Source organism: Triticum urartu, chromosome 5A (assembly GCF_056163025.1).
Source record: "Triticum urartu cultivar PI428250 chromosome 5A, HENAU_Tu73, whole genome shotgun sequence".
NCBI lineage: Eukaryota > Viridiplantae > Streptophyta > Magnoliopsida > Poales > Poaceae > Triticum > Triticum urartu.
In genome coordinates, this window is record NC_141877.1 from 62,179,498 (window position 1) to 62,191,503 (window position 12,006).

Below are 12,006 nucleotides of genomic sequence, written 5' to 3' on the forward strand. Positions count from 1 at the left end.
CTCCAAAAAGCATTATTATGGATAAAAACATTATAAATAACAGTAAGAAAACATGATGCAAAATGGGCGTATCAACGAGGAACTTCGGAATGGTCCGTAGGTGAAGATTGATATATTGGACGAAGGGTATTGCAGTCCGAAAGTGTTTCGGGGGTACCGGGTGATGACCAGCATGACCGAAAGGGGTTTCGGGGGGCCTCATGAGCCAAGGGAGGGGGCAAACCAACCCACTAAGGGGCTGTGCGCCCCCTCACCCCATCCCACGTTGTTAGAGGAGGTGGGGGCGCCCCCTAGGGTCCCCACCCCTTTGGCTTGGGGGCCAAGTCTCCTAAGGGGGAAAACCCATCTAGGGTTTCCCTCTTGTGGCCGCCGGCCCTAGATGGGATCCCCTAGGGGCTCCCCCTCTTCCCCTTCCCCCTATATATAGAGAGGTAGAGAGAGGGCAGCCACACCCTCATACGCCACGGCGCTGCCCCTCCTCTTAGCCTTCTTCCTCTCTATAGCGCTTATTGAAGCTCTGTTGAGATTCCGCCACCACCATCACCACCACATCGTTGTGCTGCCGGAGGACTCGAGCTACTACTTCACCATTGCTCGCTGGATCGAGGAGGTGAAGGCGTCATCAAGCCGTACGTGTGTTGAACGTGGAGGTGCCATCCGTTCGGCACTTGGATCGGGAGTTCGCGGGACGGATCGTGATTGGATCGCGAAGACTTTCGCGGGATGGATCGTGATTGGATCGCTAAGACGTTCGACTACATCAACCACGTTTCTTAACGCTTCCGCTTAGCGATCTACAAGGGTATGCAGATGCAATCTCTCCTCTCGTAGATGGCATCTCCTAGATTGATCTTGGTAAGCGTAGAATTTTTTTGTTTCCCATGCAACATTCCCCTACATATTTACATGTCTCTAAGATGATATAATCGTTCCAATATATAAAGACTATGTTGTTGTTTGAATTTAATCATAATAAATGTGACCAGGTCTGGTTTAAAACATTGATCTTAATGGGAATGCCGATATTATTCATGATATTCAACCTTTTGGGCATGAGTTTTAGGGACATTTTCTACCCATGGGTTTCTGTCGGTTGACATGCGCGAAGTCACCAGTTGGGCTTAGATTCGAATATGCCCCATGACCCTGCCATCGGAACACCCGTTAAATACCTATCTGGCAGGTGGGTACCCAGTCCAAAGCCCAACAGCCCCAAAGGCCCGAAGGTGAACCTAAATATGTGCTTACGTGTGGCTAACCCTCTCCGGACCCAGCCATATGTGGATGTATCCAGGATGTCGTGGCCTCCCTTGTGCACAACTGCGCACACAACTATTAGCTAGCCACGCACGCACACAACAACAAGCGCAACCCCGACCATCCCCATCTAGACATGCCCATGTTGGTAGTATGCTACTTTGGTTTCGCCTCAACCAGAGTACCATGAGCGAGCCCAATAGTTCTCCCCAAACGCCTCTTTTTCGGTCATATTGTTGTCTTACTTTTATGCACCACTTCTTGTAACAATACTAAGATTTGATCGTGTTGTGTAACTATTGGCTATGTGAGACCATTTATTTGGTGGTGACCCGTTGCTGCAATTTAGTATCGAAAATGAGTATTGACTATATTTGTGTTTGTGACACTTGTGCGTGCAAACCAGATAGTTAAGTATATGTATTGTGCTTATGTTGTGTGCAAGGCTAAATATTTTATTTTCACATATGACTTTTACTGTTGTGTTTGTTATTGTTGCATTGTACATATTGTGTACACATTATTATGGATGTTTCTTTTATTGCTCAATGTGTATATCCATGGATACTTGAATATCCAACATGCATGTATGAATATTTGCAGAATCTATGTCCCGTTGATAATATCACATGTGGGAAATGGATAGCCACATGGATATGGAGGAATTTTACGTGCCCAAACCCACCCCATTGTCATTTGTACGAGTTGTACTCCTCCAAACTACCACATCGTCACCCTTTAATGTTAAACTCTAAGCCATAATCTCCTAGCCGGGAGAAAACATTCATCTTTTTTGTCATTTATCTTCCTTCCACGCGACCTATTCTTGTATGTGACACCTAGGTCATCATGTTGTGTGTGCATCTAACTAAAAGAATCCCGCAAACATTTAAGACAAAGCCATTTTGATCTCTATCTATTGCATTAGATGCCATGTCCTAGTAATATTTGTTTTTTATTTATCTTTAATCATCACATAAAATTCAGGAGCATACAAACATTAATTGATAGATAGAGCACCAAGAGATAATCCAGCGTATAATGTGTTTTTACCATCTATGTGTGATATAGAGGGGCTTCATCTACCCTTGGTTGCCTTGGACAATCCTGTGTTACCCTTACACTTTATCGTAGACTTGTACTCCCCATGTCGTTAACGAAATAATTGATCGATGTTTTCCTCTTCTTTTCCGACATAACGGGAGTAATGGTCTTTTCGCTAAATATACATGCAAGCTTGAAACATTGAATCAAAACCCTACATAATTAAATGATCTATGCATTAAGCTGTTCCCTGGACCAAACAAGGCTCATAATCAGATTACACATCCTCGTCAGGAAATGATGGTGTTCTAAGGAAGATTAATGAGCAGCCGAGAAAATCAGAACATGGTAGTAGTGCTAGGCATGAATAAATGAAACGCGTACGATCGATCATCAGGCTGCCTTTACCCACCTACCGCTCCCCTCCCCCTGTGAGGAGACTGCCGTTAGTTATTACTTCATTCATTTCAAAACAAGCGCCGTGATTTAAATTTAAATTAAAACTATTTTGAAACGGTGGGAGCAGTGGGAAAGAAAAAAAAATGGACTGCCGTTTCATCCTCTCGTTTTTCTCCCTGGCGGAAGATCCACATTCCGAGTGAAAACAAACGGACTGCAACGGATGCCGGCAGCATTCTCGCAGATTAACCACAACGGTAACAAAGTAACTTCACACCGCCGATCTTCTTTGACTGATGCGCCAGCGCCAACCTCTGCCCTTGACTTTCCCACTAGAAAAAACAGTAAAAAAAAGTACTAACAGTAGTGTAAAAAAGTTACCAAGTGGGTAACAAATGTGCCAGAGAAGCACACCTAGGCACTGTTCCTCCTGACACCCTGTTCTGGAGTAGCAAAATATACTGTCACTCCCCAAAGATCGTACCGCTAATCCGCCTTAATCTTTGTCCTCACCTTTAACACTATTTATCTATCAAATTAGTAATAAACAATTAACAATACCCATCACGCCGCCCGGACCCTTTCCTCCTCCTCCCCCACCCCCACACTAGTACTCCACTGCTGCTGCTCTCCCTCTGCTCCTCCATGATTGCATTCACTCCTGTCCGTCCAGGAAGCGCACACACACACACACTCTCCTCTCCTCTCACTCCCTCTCTCCTCCATCCTCCTTCCTCGGGCGTTCGCGTACGGGGTTCATATGTAGGTAGGACGATGATGGCGGCCTAGGCTAGGGTGGGATGGGGAGTGGCTGGATCTCCGCAATCCTGGGCTCGCAGCTGCGGCGGCGGCGCTGAGGGGTTCAAGATCTTCTGCTACCCAAGGTGCGTCTTGATTTGGGCGCCGCGTAATCTTAGCCGGCAATGTGGAGATTGTGCCGGGGAAACATGGATTTCCCCACCTCTTTTCTCGTGGATTTCGTGGGTGCTTTTGGCTATTTTTGGGCGTGGGCTGCGCTGCCCGTCCTGTTTCTTGGCCAGGGCCGTTCGCTTCTGCTGTTCCTCGTGCGTGCCGTGCCGTGCCATGCCTTGACGACGATATCTTCCCAGATAATCCCATTCCCAGAACGCGACTGCCCATCTTTTCCTGCCAAAAAGGCTGTGGTTTTAGTTCCAGTGAGGGAGGGGCTGGGTTGCTTCAGGGCGCCTTTTTCTCTCGCTCTGGTGGTGGTGGTGGGTTTCTTCTTCTCCTTCTTCTTCGTCTTCTACAGGATGGATGTGACGCGGGGATCTCGCTCTCAGCCTCTTTAGGAAATGCGGCGATTTCTCCCCTTTCTCGGTAATTTGTTTCGAGGACCCACATCTTGCCCTTCTGCAAATATCTCGAGATTTTCTTCTTCTTCTTCTTCTTTCCTTGGATTTGCCCTTGATGGCGCTGCTGATTCCGGGTTCGTTCGTCCCCTTTTTATGCCGCTCGCTTGTGATGCCCATCACTGCTGTGGACGGTCAGTTTCCCCCTCTTTGCGGCCGGGTGGGTTTCTCGCTGCGTTTCCCCTTTCTGTTGCTGATTCGAGGCCTAGGTTAGTTGGTGACATCTTCCTGTGTTTGTGTTGGTTGGCATCTCTTGTCACCGCCCTCCTTCTCCTTTTCCTTCCATCTACCATTCTTTACATTAATCTGTTTTGGTGGGATTAGCCTCCATTTTTGAAAGATTTCTTCTTCTTGTGATTTTGGTGTGTCAAGTGGGATTTTAGCCATTCTTGTTTCTTGAGGTCTTCTTCCTCCTCCTCCTCCTCAAGTTTTCGTTCTCCAATCTTGCTTCACTTCTTCCAATCTTGTCTTGCAGCAGCAGCATTCTCGTAAATCCATGCCCCCTTTTCTTCGATTGAACTTTTTCTCCGGGCATTGCTTGGATCATCAACAAGCCACTCTACTATAATCCATGAAAAATTCGTGTCTACCCCCCACTCAACTTTGGAACTTGTGGCTGCAATCTTGGGAGCTTGGAGAAATCCTCTGCAGATGTGGGTGTTCCAGCTGTCGCTGGTGCCCTCTGTTTTCTCATCCCTTCATCTCAAACCAAAAGTCATTAATGGCCTTAATGGCGTTCCCCTCTTACTGCAGCCATACGTAAAGATACTCCTAACAAACAGCTGGGCCGTTTCAGAAAGATGCTATTTTTTTGGAAACAATTTACTGCCTTGCCGTTTACCCAGTCACATTTTTTGACCGTTGTGTGATACTGCTGGCCTTCCTTGGTTTGTTTCAAGATGCCTATATATAGCAGAATACTACAGCCAGCCCCCACCCTCGATCCTACTGCGATTTCTGTCTCCAGAGAGTCTCTTGGTTTCCTAGGGTGATCAGTTCAGATCCATCTTTTTTTGTGTGTGCGTGCCTAGTTTCGGTTTCGTTTGTAGGAAATCTTCTGCATATAGGACACTAACTAACTTTCAGTGTTTCTGTTGTGCCGCAGGTAGTTGGCCGGACATAGATCTTATGTAGGCCGATTTCTGGTCGATTTGAATTTCGCAACAAGTTCCCTTAAGGACCCAAGGAGCGCTCTTCTGTTGCGCTCTCTTGGCCGGCTCTGATGTCGAGGACGAAGATGGCGGCGAACAACCCGATGCGCAAGTACTCGTGGTGGTGGGACAGCCATATCTCTCCCAAGAACTCGAAATGGCTCCAGGAAAACCTCTCAGGTAAACATGTTGGCCCACTATGGTCATATTATTGAGATCTTCATATTCATTGTTTGGAAAAACATCAGCCATACGTAATTCAGTTTGAATTCAGTTGGAAAAACCAACCATGTGAAGTATACTTGAACCTAAATTATTGTTGGTCCTCTGTCAATTCAGTTTGGAAACAGTTGTTGTCCTTGCTGTCTCTCTTGCGTTGGTTGGTATAGGCTGTGTTGAACCCCAAGCATTTTCTTGCCTTACCACGTCATTATCTTAGCAGTGTGTTGTGCATGTTCAAGTTCAAGGGTGTAAATGCGAGGGCGGGCTGGTTTTAATTATAAAGGACAAATTCAGTTGAAACCTCTGCCTGTTATAATGTTGTACAAAAATGGCCCATCTCCTCATGTCTCTTTGAAAGTCAGCAAGTTATGAGGAAAGGCACATGGGCAAGTTCAATGCCCCCGTACAAGAAAACGCTACTTAAACGGGCAATCTTTGTTGGGAGTCACATGTCCCTGTGCTGGATTAGGTTGTTTAAGAGGTACATGGTAAATTCTTGTGAGGAATCAATATAAGTTGAATTGACCTGTCAACAACTGGATTAGTATAGCTCCTATGGTGAATATTAAGTTCAGGTTCAGTAGGGTGACATTCATTAATCTTTTTTTCAACAATGGATATTTGATGCTTGTACCACATGTGACACTGTTCTATAATATAAGGTGGGCACCGCATCAATGCCACACCTGAACTAACAATTTGATATACAAGTATGATAATTAAAACTTGCTAAACTTATATGAAAATACAGTAGTAAAATACAATACAAGTACAATAGTTAAAACTTGCTAAATTTCATATGAAAATACAGTAATAAAATACTTAATGTAAGAATAAACATTGTTAGTTTACTGTTTTGTTTGGGGAGAATAGATTAAAAATTATATCAATTTCATTTTTTGTGTGTTACTTTCTGAAACTATTAGATAAAGTGTGTGCCGTGTCAACATCTATCAGTAGATAACTATTTGTCCTTTTGCAACATTTACGTGGATTGTATACTGAACCAATCTCCATTAATGCATGATTACACAGATACGGATAGCAAAATCAAAGTTATGATCAAGATCATTGATGAGGACGCCGACTCTTTTGCAAAAAGAGCAGAAATGTACTACAAAAGGCGCCCAGAGCTGATGTCCCTGCTTGAGGAGTTATACCGTGCTTACCGAGCTTTAGCTGAAAGACATGACCATGCAGCCGGGGAACTCCGATCGGCTCGTCGAAAAATGGCAGAAGCATTTCCCGATGAATACCAGTTAGATTTGGATGATGACCTGCCATCTGAAACTGCATCCTCTGAAACTGACTCTGACAGCCGTGACATGACACCCTTTTTCCGCTCTTTCATCAACACTGGCGACTCGAAAAAACGTATTAAAGGTATCTGTACAAACTCACTTCTTTTATAGATGCAATATCCAAACATGAGTGAGATAAAACTAATACACATGTATTTGTATTGCAGATGATCAGGACCATGAGAAGTTACAGAAAGAAGTTTCAAGCTTGTCACAGGAAAATCAAGACCTTAAGAAGAAGATTTCATCTGTGTTAGAAAAGAGTGAAAGTGCTGAATCTGAAGTTCGATCCCTCAAGGAGGCCCTTGCACAACAAGGTTCAGAGAAAGAAGCCGCCGTTTCACAATGCCAGCAATCCAGTGACAGGTTGCAGAACCTCAAGTCTGAAATATCACATACCCAGGAGGAATTCAAGAGGCTAAAAGAGGAGATGCAAAATGGCCTGCAGAATTTAAGCACTGCAGAGGAACAGTGCCTTCTGCTTGAGAGGGCTAACCAGGATTTGCATGTGGAGCTAGATAAGCTGAAGTATGCTTCAAAAGAGAAGCATGAAGAGCTTAATGAGAAACACATTGAACTGGAAAAGCTCAGCATCTCTATACAAGAGGAGCAGCTCAAGAGCATGCAAGCGGAAATGGCACGGCTGTCTTTAGAGAAGCAATTGGCACAAGTACAGGAGAAGCTGCGGCTTTTGTCTCTTGAAAAGCACGGTGAAACAAGTAAGTTTAAGGATGTTGAAGCAAGCAAGCTTATGCTTCAGAAAGAATTGGAGATGATTCGAGAAGAGAACCGTAAACTGGATGATCAAAACCACTCCTCGACATCCGTGATAATTCGTCTGCAGGATGAGATAATTTCCTTGAAGAATGCACAACGGAAACTCGAGGAGGAGGTGTCTCGGCATGTGGAGGAAAAGAAGGTACTTCAAAATGAGCTTTCACACATAAAGAATGACAGAGGTGATGTTGAGAGGAAGCACTTCTCAATCAAGGAGCAAATACAAGTGGTTAATTTCAATGTGGAGTCACTCCAAGCAATTGCACAAGAGATGAGGGATGGAAATGTTGAGCTAAAGGAGACCATCAAGAATCATGATGGCGTGAAAGCGTTGTATGTTGAGAATCTGATGCAGCTGGAGAGAACGATGGAGAAAAATGCTCATTTGGAGAGATCTTTGTCAGCTGCTACCACCGAGGTTGCAGGATTGAGACAGAATAAGGCCACACTGGAAGAATCTTGCAAACAGCTTAGCTCCAAGATTAATGGCTACCAGTCTGAGAGATCCATGTTCATTGCGCGGATTGAGGGAATTTCTCATACCATGGAGAAGCTATCAGAGAAGAACGTGTTTTTGGAAAATTTATTATCTGAAAACAATACTGAGCTTGAAACCCATAGGATGAAGCTTAAAGACTTGGAAGAGTCTGCACAGGCACTCCGCAATCATAATTCTTTACTTCGATCTGACAAGAGAACTCTTGTGCAGGAGGTACAATGCCTGATATCCCTTTTACTTTGTTAGTTCATTGTAATGCTAAAAGAGATGTAACTTCATCTAAAATAACATGTAACTTGATGCCTGTATTCTTTGATGTCGTCTCAGGTGGATAGCATCAATGGTGCTCTACTTGATTTGGAAACGCAGTATGCAGAGTTAGAAGGAAGGCATTTGGATCTCCAGCAGGAGAAAAACATGGTTCATAATGAAGCAGTCAAACTACAGGAACTGCTAAGGCTAGAGAGAGAGAAGAGCAAAGAACTCACCCACTCAGACAAGGCTCAGTTCAGTGCTATACAGAAGCAGATAGCCCTACTTCTAGAAGATGGACGGCATAAGGAGAACCAGCTTCAAGAGGAGGAGCACAAGATTGTTGAAGCTCAGATCGAGATTTTCATCTTGCAGAAGTGCTTAGGTGACATGGCAGAAGCAAATTCTGATGTCTCAGGGCAACTGCAGAAGCAACAAGAGGCACACAAAGTTCTTGAGGAGAAATTGGCATGTTTGACACAGAACAACCAGAAGCTTACTGAAGGGATTGGTTCTGTGATGGAAGTACTACAGTTTGATGAGAAATATGGATCCTTGGATCTGATGAAGGTTGACGTAGTTGTGCAGCTCATCTTGCATGAGATTAAGTGCCTGCTGAACACCATTTCTGATGCCCAGGATGTCAAGCAGAACCAGATCCTTGAGAAGTCGCTTGTTGTCACCCTCCTGGAGCACTTTGGACGGGAGGTGGCGGATCTGAGGTCAGAAAGGAGTGTTCTGAGGCAAGAGTGGCAAGCGAAGAGCGAGGAACTGCTGCAACTGCAGAGTGAAAGGCATGACCTTCTAAAGATCAGCTGCGACTTGCGCAAGGACGTGGAGGCCCGTAACCGCAAAGTGGATGAGATGAAAGCTGATTCAAAGTTCTTGGTTCGACAACTCTCAGAGCTGCAAGAGTCACGCCAGTCACTGCAAGCTGAGATTATTAAGCTGATAGAAGAGAACTCCTCAATGGCAGGCAAACTTTATGACTCAAGGGAGAAAGAGAAGTCATTTGAAGATGATTTCAGTAATGTAATTGGTGAAGCAATCAGGACAGATATCCTTGGTGTTGTTTTCAGAAGCCTTCACGATGAGAGGACATCAGAGCTGCAAGCCTTGCATGAAGATTTCGGTTGCCTCCATGCGGCAGGCAATGAGCTTTATCAAGAAATCAGGCTGATGAACAAGAAGCTGGGTGATCTGCAACTTGAGAATAACTACCTTGAGAAGGAGCTCAGCAGAACTTTAAGCATCTGTGATGGCTCTAGTCCAGAGATTGGTTCTGCACGAAGGCGTACCATGCGAAGAGATACCAAGCTATTGAAATCTGGCAGGAAGAGCCTACAGGAAGGTGCGGTGAACGTGGAACAGCGCAAGGAAGTCGACAATGCTGGTCTTGAAAAATCAAATGAAATGTTAAGGGAGGAGCTTCACAAGCTGCAGAGTGAAATGCAACTGCTTAAGAACAACGAGCAGCCAGTGATTGATGTCAGGTCTTGCGATGCAGAGATCTCGAAATTGCTGGCCAACATGCAAATTGCCACTGCCAACGCAGCTCTCTTCAAGGAGAAGGTCCTTGAGCTCATCGTAGCATGCGAGAGTTCTGAGATAAGTGAAATAGTACAGAAGGAGGTGCTGAAAGAGGAGATCAGTCGAAGGAACTCCTACGTGGATGCACTGAAGGACAAGCTAAATGCTGTTGAGATAGAGAACAGAAGGCTGAAGGTCGACCTGAATGGTGACTTCACAGTGCTAGGCGCATTGCAAACTGAAGTCAGTGCCTTGGAAAGACAGACCCTGTCACTGGCCAAGGATTGCGTACCTTCGAACAAACTCAAGAAAGAGGTATACAACTACGCATTTTATCTGTACCATGTTCTTTTTGCATCCTCCATATGTATTTGTGTTGAAGTATGATGCCAGTTCATTCAACTCTTTTTTTTGTTGCTAAATGTAATTTATGTTTTCCTTTCCCTTTAGTTGAGAAAGAAAGCCAATCTTTTCATGTAGTTTCTACTTGAAGGATCCATACTATACTTGAGAAATCTGATATTTATGTTGCATATAGTATGCATTTCTGTTAATTATCACATGTTGTTTTGTTTTCTTATATGGGTCTCATTTCTTTTGCTGCTTTTGCCAGGAATTTCTTTTGTCACCTCAGCTCTCAAAGATTGCTGTGAGACCAAGCGACGACCAAAACTCGCCGAAGCTGGTGAAAGACATGGAGCTGCAGAGGTTGCATGGAACCATCAAAGCGCTCCAGAAGGTGGTTACGGACACCGGAGTCGTTCTTGAGCAAGAAAGGCTTGATTTCAGCAGCAACCTCCAAGACGCCAGGAAGCAGATCGAAATGCTCAAGCTCAAGGACGCCCTGGACAGCGATGCGAGCGACGCGAACTACGAGCGGATGCTCAAGGACATACAGCTTGACCTCGTCCAGACCCCCAGCCGTCGTGCCATCGGCTCGCACCGCCTCAAGAAGAAGATCACAGCCCAGCCCGACGACAAGATGCTCGCGCTCTGGAGCGTGGTGAGAACAAGCAGTGGCAGCGGCAGACACGATGATCTGCGGCCGCCGCAGAGCGAGGCGGCGTCTGAGAAGGACAAGGGCAGACGGTCCACCTCCGAGCTGATGCTGGTGAAGGACTTGGTGGTCGACAAGCAGGACCTGCCGAGGCCCGTGGTGACCACCACGGAGCCGCACCGCGAGTGGAAGAAGAAGGTGATCGAGCGGCTGTCCTCGGACGCACAGCGGCTCAGGGACCTCCAGTCCATCCTCCAGGAGCTGAGGGCGAGCGTGGAGGCGTCCGGGGAGAGCGAGCTGGAGAGCGTGCGGGCGCAGATGATCGAGTCCGAGGAGGCCATCACGCAGCTCATCGACACCAACGGCAAGCTGCTGACCAAGGCCGAGGAGTTCACCTCGGCGGACGGGCTCGACGGCGGGGGCGTGGACCTCCGGAGCCGGAGCCAGCGCAAGATCCTGGAGCGGGTGCGGAAGATGTCCGAGAAGGTGGGCCGGCTGGAGATGGAGATGCAGAAGTTCCAGCAGGTGCTGCTCAAGCACGAGGAGGAGCGCGCCAGCCGGCGCGCCGCCAAGACCGTGCAGCGGCGGTCCAGGGTGCAGCTGGTGGAGTACCTCTACGGGAAGCGGCGCGGCGGCGGCGACGGTGGCTCCCGGCGGCAGAAGCGTGGGCCGTCCTGCTGCATGAGGGCCAAGGCCATCGACGACTGACTGACGTCCCCAGTTTGTTTGTTCAGTGCTAGAAAGGCGCCAAGTTTTTCTCTTACCTAGTTTTAATCTTCAGAAAATGCAGCAAACTTTGCTCTTGTTTTATCATTTTATTGTGCTGCTCTAGGTAAATAATTATGTGAACTGTCTATCCTAGTTTCCTCATTACCTCAAGTAAGGATGTAAATGGTAGTCGTCAGGACAGCGGTAAACTGTTAAATCTTTCGTCGTATAAACTGTTAATCCTTCATCGTAATTTTGTTGTTCGCTCATGTACAATTCTGATGCTGTTTTTCATTCCTGTTGGTTGATCCGGTTCATGTTCGTCGGTTATACTTTGTTCAGTCATGTACAATTCTGATGCTGTTTTGCATTCCTGTTGGTTGATCCGGTTCATGTTCTTCGGTTATACTCCCTCCGCCCAAAAATCTTCGGTTATACACCCTCCACCTGAAAATAAGTGTAGCTGATTTAGTATAACTTTGTACTAAGTCGGCGATAC

At 46.0% G+C, this 12,006-nt stretch overlaps 1 protein-coding gene across 4 annotated transcripts; it reads left to right on the forward strand.

Moving 5' to 3' along the window:
* Window positions 1–3,288: 3,288 nt before the first annotated feature.
* On the forward strand, window positions 3,289–11,760 carry LOC125507876 (protein NETWORKED 1D). Of its 4 annotated transcripts, none has more exons than XM_048672401.2 (6): window positions 3,289–3,584; window positions 5,157–5,401; window positions 6,479–6,826; window positions 6,912–8,233; window positions 8,348–10,117; window positions 10,416–11,760. In XM_048672401.2, the coding sequence occupies exons 2-6, from the start codon at window positions 5,293–5,295 to the stop codon at window positions 11,505–11,507; spliced, it is 4,641 nt and encodes a 1,546-aa protein (XP_048528358.2). In that variant the 5' UTR covers window positions 3,289–3,584; window positions 5,157–5,292; the 3' UTR covers window positions 11,508–11,760. The 4 variants fall into 4 exon arrangements, with proteins under 4 accessions (XP_048528358.2, XP_048528357.2, XP_087381634.1 ...); XM_048672400.2 differs by having other exon boundaries at window positions 5,176–5,401; XM_087525508.1 differs by lacking the exon at window positions 3,289–3,584 and adding an exon at window positions 3,873–4,038.
* The last annotated feature ends 246 nt before the right edge of the window (window positions 11,761–12,006 follow it).

What these genes read in the sequence shown, in the direction of transcription:
- LOC125507876 (XM_048672401.2), top strand. Translation starts at nt 5,293, where the DNA reads ATGTCGAGGACGAAGATGGCGGCGAACAACCCGATGCGCAAGTACTCG. An exon ending in AGAGAACTCTTGTGCAGGAG is followed by an intron (nt 8,234 to 8,347) that starts GTACAATGCCTG and finishes ATGTCGTCTCAG; the next exon opens with GTGGATAGCATCAATGGTGC. An exon ending in CGAACAAACTCAAGAAAGAG is followed by an intron (nt 10,118 to 10,415) that starts GTATACAACTAC and finishes TGCTTTTGCCAG; the next exon opens with GAATTTCTTTTGTCACCTCA.